The sequence below is a fragment of the Notothenia rossii genome (genome assembly GCF_949606895.1).
Source record: "Notothenia rossii genome assembly, chromosome: 11".
NCBI classification, from domain to species: domain Eukaryota; kingdom Metazoa; phylum Chordata; class Actinopteri; order Perciformes; family Nototheniidae; genus Notothenia; species Notothenia rossii.
Window position 1 is genome coordinate 13,961,761 of NC_136910.1, and position 13,420 is coordinate 13,975,180.

Below are 13,420 nucleotides of genomic sequence, written 5' to 3' on the forward strand. Positions count from 1 at the left end.
TGAAATCTGCTGCTCTGAGCATGTCAGTTGGAGTTATGACATCATTGTGTTCCATGACACAGGTGTTTATATTTGAGCTAACAACGTGTCCAGAAATCAAAGGTGTCCATGGTGATCCATGGAGAGCATTTGCATTGTTCTGAATGAGGGATAAACCTCTTACATTTGAACGTTTTGTTGAAGAACCGTAACAGATATCGGTGAAATTTCAAAGCGTGAAGCATGTCAAGGAACTTGAGCATCTGAAGTGTACTTTTTGTGTACTTTCGGGTTAATAATGTGGCCTTTTTGGCAGATTAACTAAAGGTGTGCGGCTGCTGTGGTGGGGAAAAATTAGGCTGAACTTACAATGGGGTTTAATGGAGACATGTTTAAAGTCTTTGTCACTTCATGCCCTCAAGAGGCATTTTGTTTAATTATTTTGCTTGATTTTTTTTTTTCAAGCTATGAGTTGTTTTCCTACGTTTCTCATGAAAAATTATGTCTCAGGAATGTAGGGTTTGGGAATTATGGCAGGTTTAAAAGAAAATATGAAGGCAAAATTAAATCTGTCCTCCACTGACATCACGCACTCTAAAATCTGAAGAAGGCCTCTTTACCAAGGTCTGAACAATGTTTAATATCTCTTAAAGTACGATTCAGATTCAAAAGTTGTGTTACACGAATAATATCAGAAAGATGTGTAATATTTTAAAGTTGGAATGAGGTTTCTGAGTGAAAGTATGAAGGAACAGTTAGCAGTTGAAGTCGCATGAAGATTTTTCAAGTCTGAAGAGTTTCTCCATTGACTTCCATGTTAAAAATGTGATGAATTATGGGATGTATCTCTAGAATTATAAAAGTTATGAATGATAAAAATAATAGCCATCGATTCCCGACCGAGCTGAACGTTTTGATGTTTGAACGGAGTTTCTGCGATGTGGAATGTGGGAGAAGAAGAGGTGCAAAAAAAAAACGGGCGGAATAATAAAGAATTTCGTACGTAGCATAACAGATGGTTGGAATGCTGTATCAGCATTCCCACTAAATGAGTATCTGTTTTATCAAACAAACAGATATTGAAGTGACTGTTATTTTTGTATATATTGATTGTTGTGCTTTTATTTAGGTCTTAATGTGTGCATAGGTATACATTTGTCTTTGATTATGTATATATAGGTATATACATATTTGGATCCATATTTTTATATATATATGTTTTTGTATTTGGGATCGTGGGAAACAATATTTCGATCTCTCTGTCTGTACACACAAACTGAAAGATTGACAATAAAGTTGACTTTGACTTTGAGATCCACATAGCAGGCAGATATTGAAGAGAATAAGCATACTATTCCAATTGTGCAAAACTTAACAAAGTATTACGTGTCCAGACTTGGAAAATGAATCAATAATTAAAAAAATGTTCAATCACCATCCCTCTTTTTTGCTGGTCTGGTTGTCGTTTTTGATATCCATGAAGCCAGCAGAGAGTCTAATCTGTGTGAGAGGCTCCCGAGCAGGGGTGGGGGGGTGGGGGGCTGAGGGGTTAAGAGCCGGTTTACCAACGCTGCATGGCCACTTGCTCCTGTGATATCCAGGCCGGCACTCTTAACACTTCAAAGGCTGGACTGACTTCTGAAGAAGCATTGGCCTTTCAACTTCTGGAGAGGTCAGCTGGTGCCTGGGTCTTCCCACACATCTGCACGTTATCACAGCTGCAGGCCACAGCGGCTACACTGCACACCCTGCACACTGTACAACCCCTCCCCCCCACCACCATCCACACCCACCTTCACTCCCCTGGGATTGTCTGCTGTCCATATGGGAACTCAATTGGTCTTACAAGAAGATTATAAATGACCATCACTCTTTTTGTAATGGTCATTCCTGTTTTTTTGGTGAATGAATAGTTATTAACTCATCAAAAAGGGGTCCTTAAAGTATAATCTGGTGTATTTGGGTTTTCTAACTTTCTGTTTCGGACACTTTTTGAATTGGAAAACCTCTCACATATGATAATTTAGCCATTGTTGAACAGATCTCTTCTCTGCACCACAGAGAAATTAGAGATGTCAATAGTTATATTAAAAAGTGTCCAAAGTCTAAGAGAGGGAACAATGCAAAGATCATGGTTAGGTTTGAAAATAAAATAAATTAATTGACGTGATGAAGGTAGGTAAATATAATGATGTGATGTATCAAAATAGGTTAGGTAAGCTCTATTTGTCACAGGAAATAAACAGCAGTCCCCTAGTTTTTGGTATCTATTGTGCTTCCCCTTTTAGCTCTGCAGCTTTCTAGAGACAGTTGACCTGGCTCTGTTTTTGATTTGAATCTGCAGTACTCCTCGCCCACCTGGAATTTAAGTCAACATTTATGCAGCATGTAAAGAGTGGAGACTTCAGGCCAAACAGAGATGCTGATCCCCATTGCTTTCCTGGGAACTCCCACTCCTTTTACTTTATTACAGCGATTTAACTTGACCATTTATGTGATTATCTTCCATTGCATAAACTGTACAGGTGAGGAAATAAGTATTTGATCCCTTGCCGATTTTGTAAGTTTACCCACTAACTAAGAAATTAACAGTCTATAATTGTAATGGTAGTTTTATTTTACTAATGAGAGACGGAATATCAAAAAGAAAATCCAGAAATTGACATTATATAACAGATGCAAATTGATGGGATTAAGATACATATAGAGAATAATATTAGCTATTGGGCAGCTAATGAGTCAGTGAAGATTAGCCTGACAAAATATGAACTCTTAAATGTTTGATATGCATTAAACCCTTTTTTATGTGACACCCCATCATCTGTTTAACTTACATATACATTTGTACATTAAAAGTCACTGATTTTGGTATAGAGCTGTCAAAAGTAACATTTACACTCTGGGATATGTCCTACACTCTCCGGAGATGTGACGTGGTTACAGGTGTGTGTTCAATAACCTTTCTAGGAGAACATAATAGGTTGATGTCTTCCTATAATTGCGTACTGTCCAGAGAAAAGGAAGGCTGGTGTTGTTGTCGGAATAGGCCAGTGATCCGTAAAAGCCCCGACAGAGCTCTGATAATTAGAGCCTTTCCACCTCAAAAACTCCCAAGATACAGTCTCACTACTGCAGAAATCGAATGAGGGGATGCTTGAACTTAACAGTGATTATACCTTGGGATGAAATTACGTTTATTTTCCATTAGGGATGTTCAATCAAGCAGAAGTGGCTGTTGAATCAGATTTCATTTTGATAATTACTCTCTACTGCAAATGCTATAACTTTTTAATAACATGGTTATTTTGCACAAAGGCTCCAGACCTATTACTGTTCATGTACAAGTGTTGGCTTGAATACATTATATTTCATTTTTTAAATTATATTTCTACCCTCTTTGTTCAATTTAAATGTTATACAATATTTTTGTAAATTATAATGTTCATATGTTTAACATTGTTACCTTTCAAAATGTACTTCTTTACTAAATCACTGTACTACTACTTTTCTTAATCAGAGATTTATTTATTTATCACTAGCAGTACATTTTCTCTTTTATTGTGTTCGGAAACATTACTCTGAACTTTTTTTACCTCTATTATTTTACATGTTTCTAAACAATAAAGGCACAACACACACATTTAACACTGTTTTGACTGTAATTCTTTGCAAATTACAGTTTTTTTCATTAAACTTTTTCCCTAAATTTTAAATGAATTTCTTTCAAATTGTGGAACCATTAAACAAAGCGTAACCAACCCTTCTGAAATGCATTAAGCGGATCATTTGATGAGTGCCTACCATGAATTAAATCCACACACATGCAGATGAGCAATTTCCATTTGTGCCAACATGGTCTTTATTTAATAACTTCCCAAAAGCAAAGTGTATAAAAAAACAACAGGTCACTGAGTCCACAAAGTTCCTTTTAGAGGACAAAAAAGTGCAGGTAATTAAAAGCTTTTCGTAATAGTTTACATAACTGTGTTACATAAGTTAATAAGTATGTACATAATGACAGTCACGGCCATTCCTTACAGTGGTTAAAATTAGAAGCAAATTCCTCATCGTTATTTAGAAAAATACCTTCAAACCTGTTAAGCCCCAAGCCTGTTTTTCAGGTCTCAGGCTCGAAAATGACATTTCCAGAACAAATGACCATAACTACACTTCTTGTTTCTCAAAGTAATGATAAACCTGTGAGTTGGATGTAGAAAAGTCAGAATCAATATAGATGTTTTTTATTTGAAAGAAAATTCAGATTGAACATAGTAAAAAACTGTAAATTATAGTGTCCGTCCAAACATTCTTTTTTTATAGTGAAAACTACCCTTGGATGATGGGTTAGTAGACTAAAAGCCTTAGGAATCCAAAGTACAAAATATAATAAGTACCCTGTATCAAGATTGATGCAAAACAAGTGACATTTGACCTTTTTAGAGAGATTTAGCAAAAACAAACTCCACCTCTGCGGGTCATTTGGGTCGAAATGGGCGTTTTTGCCGTTTCGATTTTGATGATTAACATCTGTTTTGAACCGTTAGAGCCAATAGAATCGAAGAGGAATTTCAAACATACACACCAACGTTACCATTGAGAAGTGGGGGCTATGCACACGCAGTTTGCCAAAAGCGAAACCTATTTTACGCTCCGAAATCTGAAAACTTAAAAGTAGGTTTATTGCTGATGGATTATCAGAAATCATTTCAAAGTGACACAGACACATTGGATCAACCTATGGATTAACCTTCAGTGGCGTTTTTATCGTTTTAATGCCATTGAAGACAACTTTTGATCAGACAACAACAAAGGTAAGACATATTGCCGTGTTTACTACCTAATGCCACGTGTTGTGATGTCTGTTTTTGTTTCTAATGTTGCGAGTTCTGATCATGGAGTGATGATATAGATACCTATCGATTCTGTGTATTCTCATGATACTAATCGATATGTTGGATGTGCAGTTACGATAAGTAATAAGGGTGTTATACCGTGAGTTCTGTGCTAACGGCGTTAGCATTTTTTCGCTCAGGGCTAATTCAGAGGCTCAGCGTTAGCCTTGTGTTTTGCTAAAAAAAAAAATCAGTTAGCTGAGTTTCTTCCCGTTACATGGATATGAAACATTCATAGTTTATTAAATCTTAAGAAGCCCTCAGACACTGTTGCCTGCAGATGTTGTGGTTTCGGACCCGCCGAAGGGTCAATGGGGCTTAAGAGGTGTGCTAATATACTGTCATTTATGGTTGATTTCATGATGATCAAGGTGATATTTATAGTATTATAATAAATTGAAAGCCCCCCAAAAAAGGGAAAATGAAGCATCCCGTTTGAATTAATCCAAATTGTTATTCGTCAACTCTAACTCCACTGACAGCATTTCAGCGGTATATGAAAGAGGTCCAACCCTTGAACTTGACCCCAGTCTGATCGGAGCAGATGTTGTTTTTAATTCTTCCTCAAACAGTCATTGTTTTTCCATGCGGCTCTCTCTGGACCTGCGAGTTTGGAGCTGCCTGACGGGCACTCTGATTGGCTGCTTATTAAATCTTTCCATTATTTCTTTGATCCGTGACAGATTTGTGCGGCCAATGAAGAAGTTGCAGGTGGTGGCGCCCATCTCGTAGCCCACCTCACACTTTTTGCTGCTGAGGCTGTAGCCCTCGGCCCTGGCTGTGACCCTGTACTCCCCGGGGTTCAGCAAACGCCAGTAATCGCCATCAGAAGCTGTGAACACACAGACAAATAATTATTTCTGCACTCTTGCACTGCTGTGTCGGGGTATTGCATGCTCAAACTAACATCTAGTTTGCCACACCGAATTTAAAGGTCACCTATTATGCAAAATCCACTTTTTCATGTCTTTTAAACATGTGTCCTCTCTGTGTAAAGAGATTCTGAAAGTTTCAGGAAAAAGATTCGCTCACTTTTTGTCCTGATCCATTTATATAAAAACCTGTCTGAAAATGAGCTGATCAGAATTTAGCTACTTTATGATATCATAACGATGTTTTGGCTTGTGTAACCATTAGTCAATAAGCAAAGAATCAGCATTTTGAAACAGAGGGGATTCTACAATGATTTGTTTGGTATTTTGAGCCAAACACTTCAGACATGTTTTGTATATATCTGAGACCTGTAATATATTGATGAAAAACTGTATAATAGGGGACCTTTAATTAAGGTGACGGGAGGCTGTGGCGCAGTGGACTACGTTGGTGTTCGGATCAGGGGAGAACAGGTTCAAACCCCACTGCAGTCAGCATGTCGTTGTGTCCCTGGGCAAGACACTTCACCCCAAATTGCTCCTGTGGGGATTGCCCACAGTATTGAGTGTAAGTCGCTTTGGATAAAAGCGTCTAACAAGTAACATGTAATGTATTGTTGCCTTTTAAAAATGTAAATAAATATAATAAAGATTATCGCATGGGCAGTTATGTGTCGGCCCAACATAAGCAATAATCACTTTTCTCTCAGCTGAACAACAATTATATTATTGTAGTTTCATTAAGCGTTTACCTGAGGGACCATGTACTCATTGAATAAGAGTTGAATCACAACAAGGATATTAGTGAGATAGCAGCAAAATGCAAATCTTGTCCTAGAAAGTAGAATATAAAGAGCCTGCTAAGCAGCTGAAAAAGCATGCATTCATATGAAGCCAAAAATAAAAATAAGAGAGTTCTCTGTGTTCTGCTTGTGAGAAGCCGTTGTTCTGTATTAAAAATAGCTCTCATTTCATTTCATTTCAAACCTTTATTTAGACAGATTGGTCCCTTGAGATCATCGATCTCATTTACAAGGGAGATCTGCATCATTTAGTTCCACATGAAACATAAAAACAACATACAAACAAACAACAGAGGATATCATATTTACATATTCAACATTTACAAATACCCAGAGTGTCAGAAAGCATTTCATTTAGACGTGCCTTAAATACATTCAGAGAAATAAAAATGCTCAATTTCAATTTTGCCTGTAGACTGTTCCAAGCAAGTGAAGCTGCGCACATAAAAGCTGTCTTACCTAAGACAGTCCTTACTCTTGGCACATCTAACAAGACTATATCCTGCGATCGCAGACAATAGCTGCTTGCAACTTTCTGCTTTATCAATGAACAGATATAATACGGGAGTTTGCCCAACATAGCTTTATAGATAAAAGTGTACCAGTGACTGAGCCTCCGTACAGTGAGTGATGGTAAACCTGCCTTGGTATACAGTTTACAGTGATGAGTAAGTGCTTTACAATTTGTGACAAATCTCAGAGCACTATGATACGCAGCATCTAATTTGCTCAGGTAGTTGGCAGGTGCATTCATATACATCAGATCACCATAGTCCAGCACAGGTAAAAAGGTCACAGTGACTAGCCTTTTCCTGGCCTCAAGCGAGAAACAGGACTTATTCCTGAAAAAGAAACCTAGCCTAACCCTCAGTTTTTTAAGCAGGATATTGACATGAAGTTTAAAAGAGAGACAGTCATCAAGCCAGATACCAAGGTATTTGTAACAGGCAACAACTTCAAGTTTTGTTCCTTGCGTAGATACAATATCTAAAACAGGCTCTGGTGTCTTTTTAGCTTTTGAAAAGAGCATTACCTTGGTTTTATCCACATTTAAAAGAAGCTTTAGTTCAGAGAGCTGAGTCTGAATAATGTTAAAAACAGCCTGTAATTTAACAACCGCCTCCTGAATGGAGGGACCTGCACAGTACATCACGGTATCGTCCGCATAGAAATGTAAAGTAGCTTCATCCACATTTTCACCTAAACTGTTGATATATATGGAGAATAAAAGTGGACCTAAAACAGAACCTTGAGGAACACCATTAGCAATGTTTAACCACTCAGAAGACAGCCCATCAAAGTGAACACATTGGGACCTTTCAGAGAGGTAGTTCACAAACCACCCCACTGCATGGCTGGATATGCCTATACTGAGTAGCTTCTGTTTTAAAACGCGATGATCAACGGTGTCAAACGCTTTGGAAAGGTCAATAAACAGAGCTGCACAACTCTGTTTATTATCTAGCATACTAGTAATATCATTTACCACTTTCATTGTTGCAGTGATGGTGCTATGTTTCTTCCTGAAGCCTGACTGATGTTTAGACAGGACATCATTTATACATAAAAACTCCTTTACTTGTTCACTCACAAGTCGTTCGAGCACCTTAGCCAGAACTGACAATTTAGAGATTGGCCTATAGTTATTTAAAATAGTTGCCTCCCCTCCTTTCAGTAGAGGCAGGACATAAGCAGACTTCCATACTTTAGGAATTGTATTTGTGCTGAGGGAGAGGTTAAAAAGAGAAGTAAGAGGTGGAGCTATAAAATCTGCAGCTATCTTTAAAAAGAAAGGTTCTACGTTGTCCGGGCCAGCCGGTTTCCTAGGATCTAACTTGGATAAAGCTTCATGGACAATACCAACAAGCTCTGCTTTGTAATGTTGGATATTCTGGTTTTCACTCTCTGCTGAACACTGTCTATATGTGACATGGGAACATGGGCTCGCTTGTATTTTCAGCCTTATACACACTCTCAACAACGACAGTGTCACTTCCTTCAGGTCATACGAACACGCTAACATGTCTGAACAGACATTGAGAAAGATGAAATATGGCGGCAGGTCTGTCTCTGCTGCCCATTCAAATAGTTACAAGAGAACATCTGCGCTCACATTGCTTACATTCACATGGCATAAGGGAATCTAATTGCTTCTATATGAAATGCTAATGAGCTAATGAATATCTCAGCCTGGCAAAACATCTTTCAGATATCAGCATCCAGGCAGTCTGTTCAATACAATCGATTCATCCAGATGGGAGAACAACTGCTTTGCAAATGTCTCTTTTTGAGGATCCCAAAGAACATTCAAAGCAGCTGAAGAGATATATTTTTGTTTGAAACTGAGAGTTTTTTTTAAAGAGGAAACAGTGGCTTGTTTTGAGTTCCAGGAATAATAAAGGCTAATGTCATTGTGGCCATTCGATTTCACGCTCTAAGTACAGAACTACTTTGGCTCTGGATGCTGCATTTTTTAGGCATCAGCAGAGATTGCCTTGAGGACTCATAATCAATAGTAAAATTCAGAGCAGGAGGCCACGGCAACACGAGCTATGACTGAGACGTGAGTTAGGCTTTAAGCAGCTCCAGCTGCTTTTGTTTGTGCTCTTTATACTATGTTTACCTGGAATATGAACGCAATGTCAGAGTCACTCACTCCTGAGGAATAAAGTGACGAGCCTCTGCTGCAAACTCTAAGCTTACACATTTTAGAGATGAAAGAAAAGAAATATCCACAAAACAGATATTGTTTTTGGTTAGGATTCAAGCATATAACGAAAAATGAATCGTTATATGCTTGAATCCTACTGAATTAGGTGAAATGTGATACCTGTGCGAATATCGTGGCTGATGCCCTCCACAGAGATGGTGGCATTTGCTATTCCGCGACCTTGCAGATCCCTCACCACGCCTTTGATCCCACGATGCACCTGCACATGAAAAGCACGACTCATGCAACCATGTGTAAATTCTGCCCCCAAGTTTACCCCATCACAATCTACTTCATATTTTTAAATGATGTATGTAACATGCAGTGGTGATGTGTATGGTGTATAATGGATGATGTTCAATTTGCAGAACAGTTAGCGTGTTTAAAACATTTATTCCACATCTTGTTTCAATATTTAAATTAAAGTCCCAACATGGGCCCGATCCTCTGAGAGAATAAAACGTAACAGGCCTGCTTGTCTTCTCAAAGTGGCTGAAAGTACGAAGTTAGCTTGTAGAGAATTTATACAGAACCTTTTTCGAAAAATTGTACTGAGAAGAATAACTGAAAGCGCTATCATTCTCCTAGAATAACTCAAAATGATTAAAAAAGCGTATATTTGTGTTGCTTTTCTTATGTTTGTGTGAGTTGCGGGGGCTGCTTTGCCTCTGTACCTGCTCCATGAAGACAAGAAGAGACTCTCGATTGTTCTCCCACTCCTCAGGCAGCTCGCTCTCATGAGGGAATTTGTCACAACCCACATACATCGATAACTCAAAGCAGTTTGTGTGCAAATAGCTGAAGTCATTCATACCTGCCAAGAAAGAGAAACATCTGTAGGCCATGCAGACAAAACTAAGGCCAACATGTGTGTGGTTATTGGATAAAAGTTGTTTTAATTAAGAGTGAAATTAATTTAAAATGTTTCCTTTGTTTGTCGGCCTTTGAATTCTTACATGATGCTTCCAGTTAAAAACAGCTCTGTTCTGAATATGCAGATGTGTGCTAAACAAAGCTACAGCTCAAAGGATCAGAGCTGAGCACAGAAAACCTGAATAACATAAAGTAAGGATCAGAGAAAAAGACCCCGACAGCTAGGGACACTAACTGCCAGCCGCGGTGTGCCACAACGCTCCGTTGATGGTGCCGTCCTCCTTGGCAAAGTCCTCTGTGTGGCAAACCCTTTGGTTGGCTGCCGTCATGAGGCGGTGGGTGGAGGCGTAGGAGAAGGCCAGCCAGCGGAAGCTGTGGTCATCTGGGGTGGGGGTCTGCTCCCTGCCCACCCCCAGGGAGCGAGTTTTGTCGTAAGGGAAGGTCACCACCAGCTCCCCTCCCTGGATGTTGCCTCCAAGCACAAAGGGCAACTTCTCCATCCATGCGATCAGAGCCCTTGTCTCCACGGCAACCTACATCAGGGACACAAGAGAGGGGAGGATAATATAATTCCAGCAATCATGTCAGTATTGTGATTGCTAAATGAACTCCCTCACACTGAAAGAAATTGCTGTTCACACGCTGTAGACTAATTTATTCTGAAAAGTCAACCATATTTCTTTAAGAGGCAACCAGCCTGCATCCAATGGCTTGTATTGATCTAAGGGAATGCCACTGCTCTTTGGACTCATTATTAAAGTGGCCCTTCTATCTCAAAGCACTGGTGAAACGAGCGCGGTGAGTTTTCACAGCTTCCTGAGCACAGATGGGGATCCCAGCTCTGCAGCTGCAGCAGCTATTCTGGAGGCTTTGTGTGACTCACTCGCGGCTCTCGCTAACGTCAAAACACAAGTGAGGATGAGCTTTTAATAGATCGTCGGGTCTATTTCAGCTCACCGCCTCTTCGTCACAAATGCATCCGCTTCTCCCTAAATAGACAGCGGTGGTATTCTCGTGAGGATGCTTTATAACCTTTTTTAGAAGTTAGGAGTACAGGATAAGGACGTAAGTAAGTAAAAAGCACTAGAAACTAAATGGCAATTACATTATTAAAGATTAAGCACTTGAGTTATATTTTTATAACACATATGACACAAAACAAGGTCATGCTAGACATCTCTCAGATGATGAAGCCTGCAGATTTGGGCAAAAATGTGGCATTTCCATAAGCCATACTCTTATTGTATTCCCATAATGTTGCTGAAATATACACATTGAATACGTTTAAAATAGAATATCACTATCAGACTCACTGATGCGTTTTTGGACAGGTACCACTCTGGGATGGGCACATGGTGGTTGAACATTTTGCGAGGGATCCACTTCTTAACCTCGGCTTCCCACAGTATGGAGTTGAGATCTGGGAAGTTATGGTGAATGTCTATTCCATCACTGCTCCATCGACCCAGAGACCACCCGCTGAGCTCTGAACCCTGGGCAAAAGAAAAATGTGAGGAAAATGTAAATTTAAGAAGAACTGAACCAAGCCAAACATCTGGTTATTATAATTAGAAGTCTGGTATATAAATGATGTCTCTCCTGTTTGTACAACTTAAGAACAAGAGGAAATAATGGTTTGCCAGAGTAAGCGTTCAAAGAACTTAACAAGTTAACCCTTCTTTTTTTGTTTTGTTATTGTAATACTCATTTCGGTCACAATAGGCTAAAGTATACCACAACCTCATGTCCTAAGTAGGACTTAACGCAAATATTTTTTTATTTCGGGTGAGGTTTTATAAGTTGAAATACAAAAAACCCGGCCTGTCCGGTGCCTTTTTTGTATGGCGCAAATAAAAATTCAAGCCAACACAACATTTACTTTTGAAGGACAATGTGTTACGGTTCGTAGAGTGCATCTACAAATCACTGAATGACATGAAGCCATTGACTATAAAGCAACCAAACAGTGTCTGGCTTGCTTTTGATCTTTACTTGTTCATAAATATTGGCCCTTTTATCTAGTAGTCCTGCAGATCATTTAAAACCAGACTAACACATTTTTTTTTATATTAATGCATCACAGGCACTCAACATATTTGTCATCAGGGCAGTTCATATCTTCCACCAGATCATTTAAACCAGTTTTCCAGCACGCACCACATGTGCTCTAATCGGGAGAAGACTTGCCAACAGATATGGTGCTGTTCCCTAATATGAGGTCACTAATGGCCGCCCTGCAGACCTACCACTTCAAAGGCTTTCTCGTACCCATCGGGGTTGACGGATGGCAGCAGATGGATTCTGGTCTCCTCCACCAGATGACGTATGCGCTGGTTGCCGGACAGATACTCCAGACACATGAACTGCATCAGAAGGAGGAGCAGCTCACGTCCCAGCACCTCGTTGCCATGGGAACCTGCAGTGTAACGAAACTCTGGTTCACCTGGTCAACAGGTTCAAACGAGAGGAGCAATTTGGGGGAGGGGATGGAGAAAGAAGGAGATTAAATATGCAATCACTGCAACGGCACGTACACGACATTGAGGAAAACAGTCCGAGGAACGCATTGTGATGTTTCGGATGTTGTTAGTATTTTATATTAAATCAAGTCCTGCCTAATTAAAGCACACTATACTCACCAACTTCATGCTCTCCTGGGTTGTCAGAAATCTCTATGGCGTACAGCTTGAGGCCACTGTGGCTCTTTCCAATGTTATAGATCCGGGTGATATTAGGGCACATTTCATTGACGACCTTCATAAGCTGTGGGAGGAAAATAATGAAGCATCAGCAATCAAGTGTTTGCATTAACTAATGGACATCAAGCAAGGAATATTTCATTCGTTTTCATGGGCTTGAAGAACATTTAGCTGCTAATCCTTTTAAACAGGCACCTTACTTATGGACAATCATGAGTAAATTAATATTACCCAAACAATTCTGACACAAAAGCCTTTTTGTTGTTTGCTAGCATCCGTAAGAGACAAGGAGGCAGGTTCAAGCAAGTCAATTAAGTGAGAATGGGCGAGCTTAATTGCACCACAGTTGGTGGGCCTTTCTGTTCCTGTCAATCAAACTCTGAGTAATAATATTTCAGATTTTTTTTTTTTCGGGCTGCTGCTTATGTGATGAATATTACGCTTTAAAGTGCAAAAATGTAAACTTAAAGGTCCCATGACATGCTTTTCCGGTTATTACCTGTCCTCTTGTGTGTTGTGAAGGTTTTTATGTATGTAAACGGTGTGCAGAGTCAAAAATCCTCAAAGTACACCCTGTAGGGAGTAAAACTCA

At 39.4% G+C, this 13,420-nt stretch overlaps 1 protein-coding gene across 2 annotated transcripts in view; it reads right to left on the reverse strand.

Annotated features, from left to right (window-relative positions):
* Window positions 1-3,814: 3,814 nt before the first annotated feature.
* Window positions 3,815-13,420, reverse strand: part of cpxm2 (carboxypeptidase X (M14 family), member 2) — a 34,409-nt gene continuing 24,803 nt past the window's right edge. For both annotated transcript variants that reach the window (XM_079659462.1, XM_079659461.1), the window contains 7 exons: window positions 12,769-12,892; window positions 12,376-12,572; window positions 11,443-11,622; window positions 10,365-10,662; window positions 9,931-10,070; window positions 9,377-9,476; window positions 3,815-5,703 (listed from right to left, as the gene is read on the reverse strand). In XM_079659462.1, coding sequence (XP_079515588.1) covers window positions 5,444-5,703; window positions 9,377-9,476; window positions 9,931-10,070; window positions 10,365-10,662; window positions 11,443-11,622; window positions 12,376-12,572; window positions 12,769-12,892 — 1,299 coding nt within the window. In that variant the 3' untranslated portion in view covers window positions 3,815-5,443. The remainder of the gene's footprint in view (window positions 5,704-9,376; window positions 9,477-9,930; window positions 10,071-10,364; window positions 10,663-11,442; window positions 11,623-12,375; window positions 12,573-12,768; window positions 12,893-13,420) is intronic.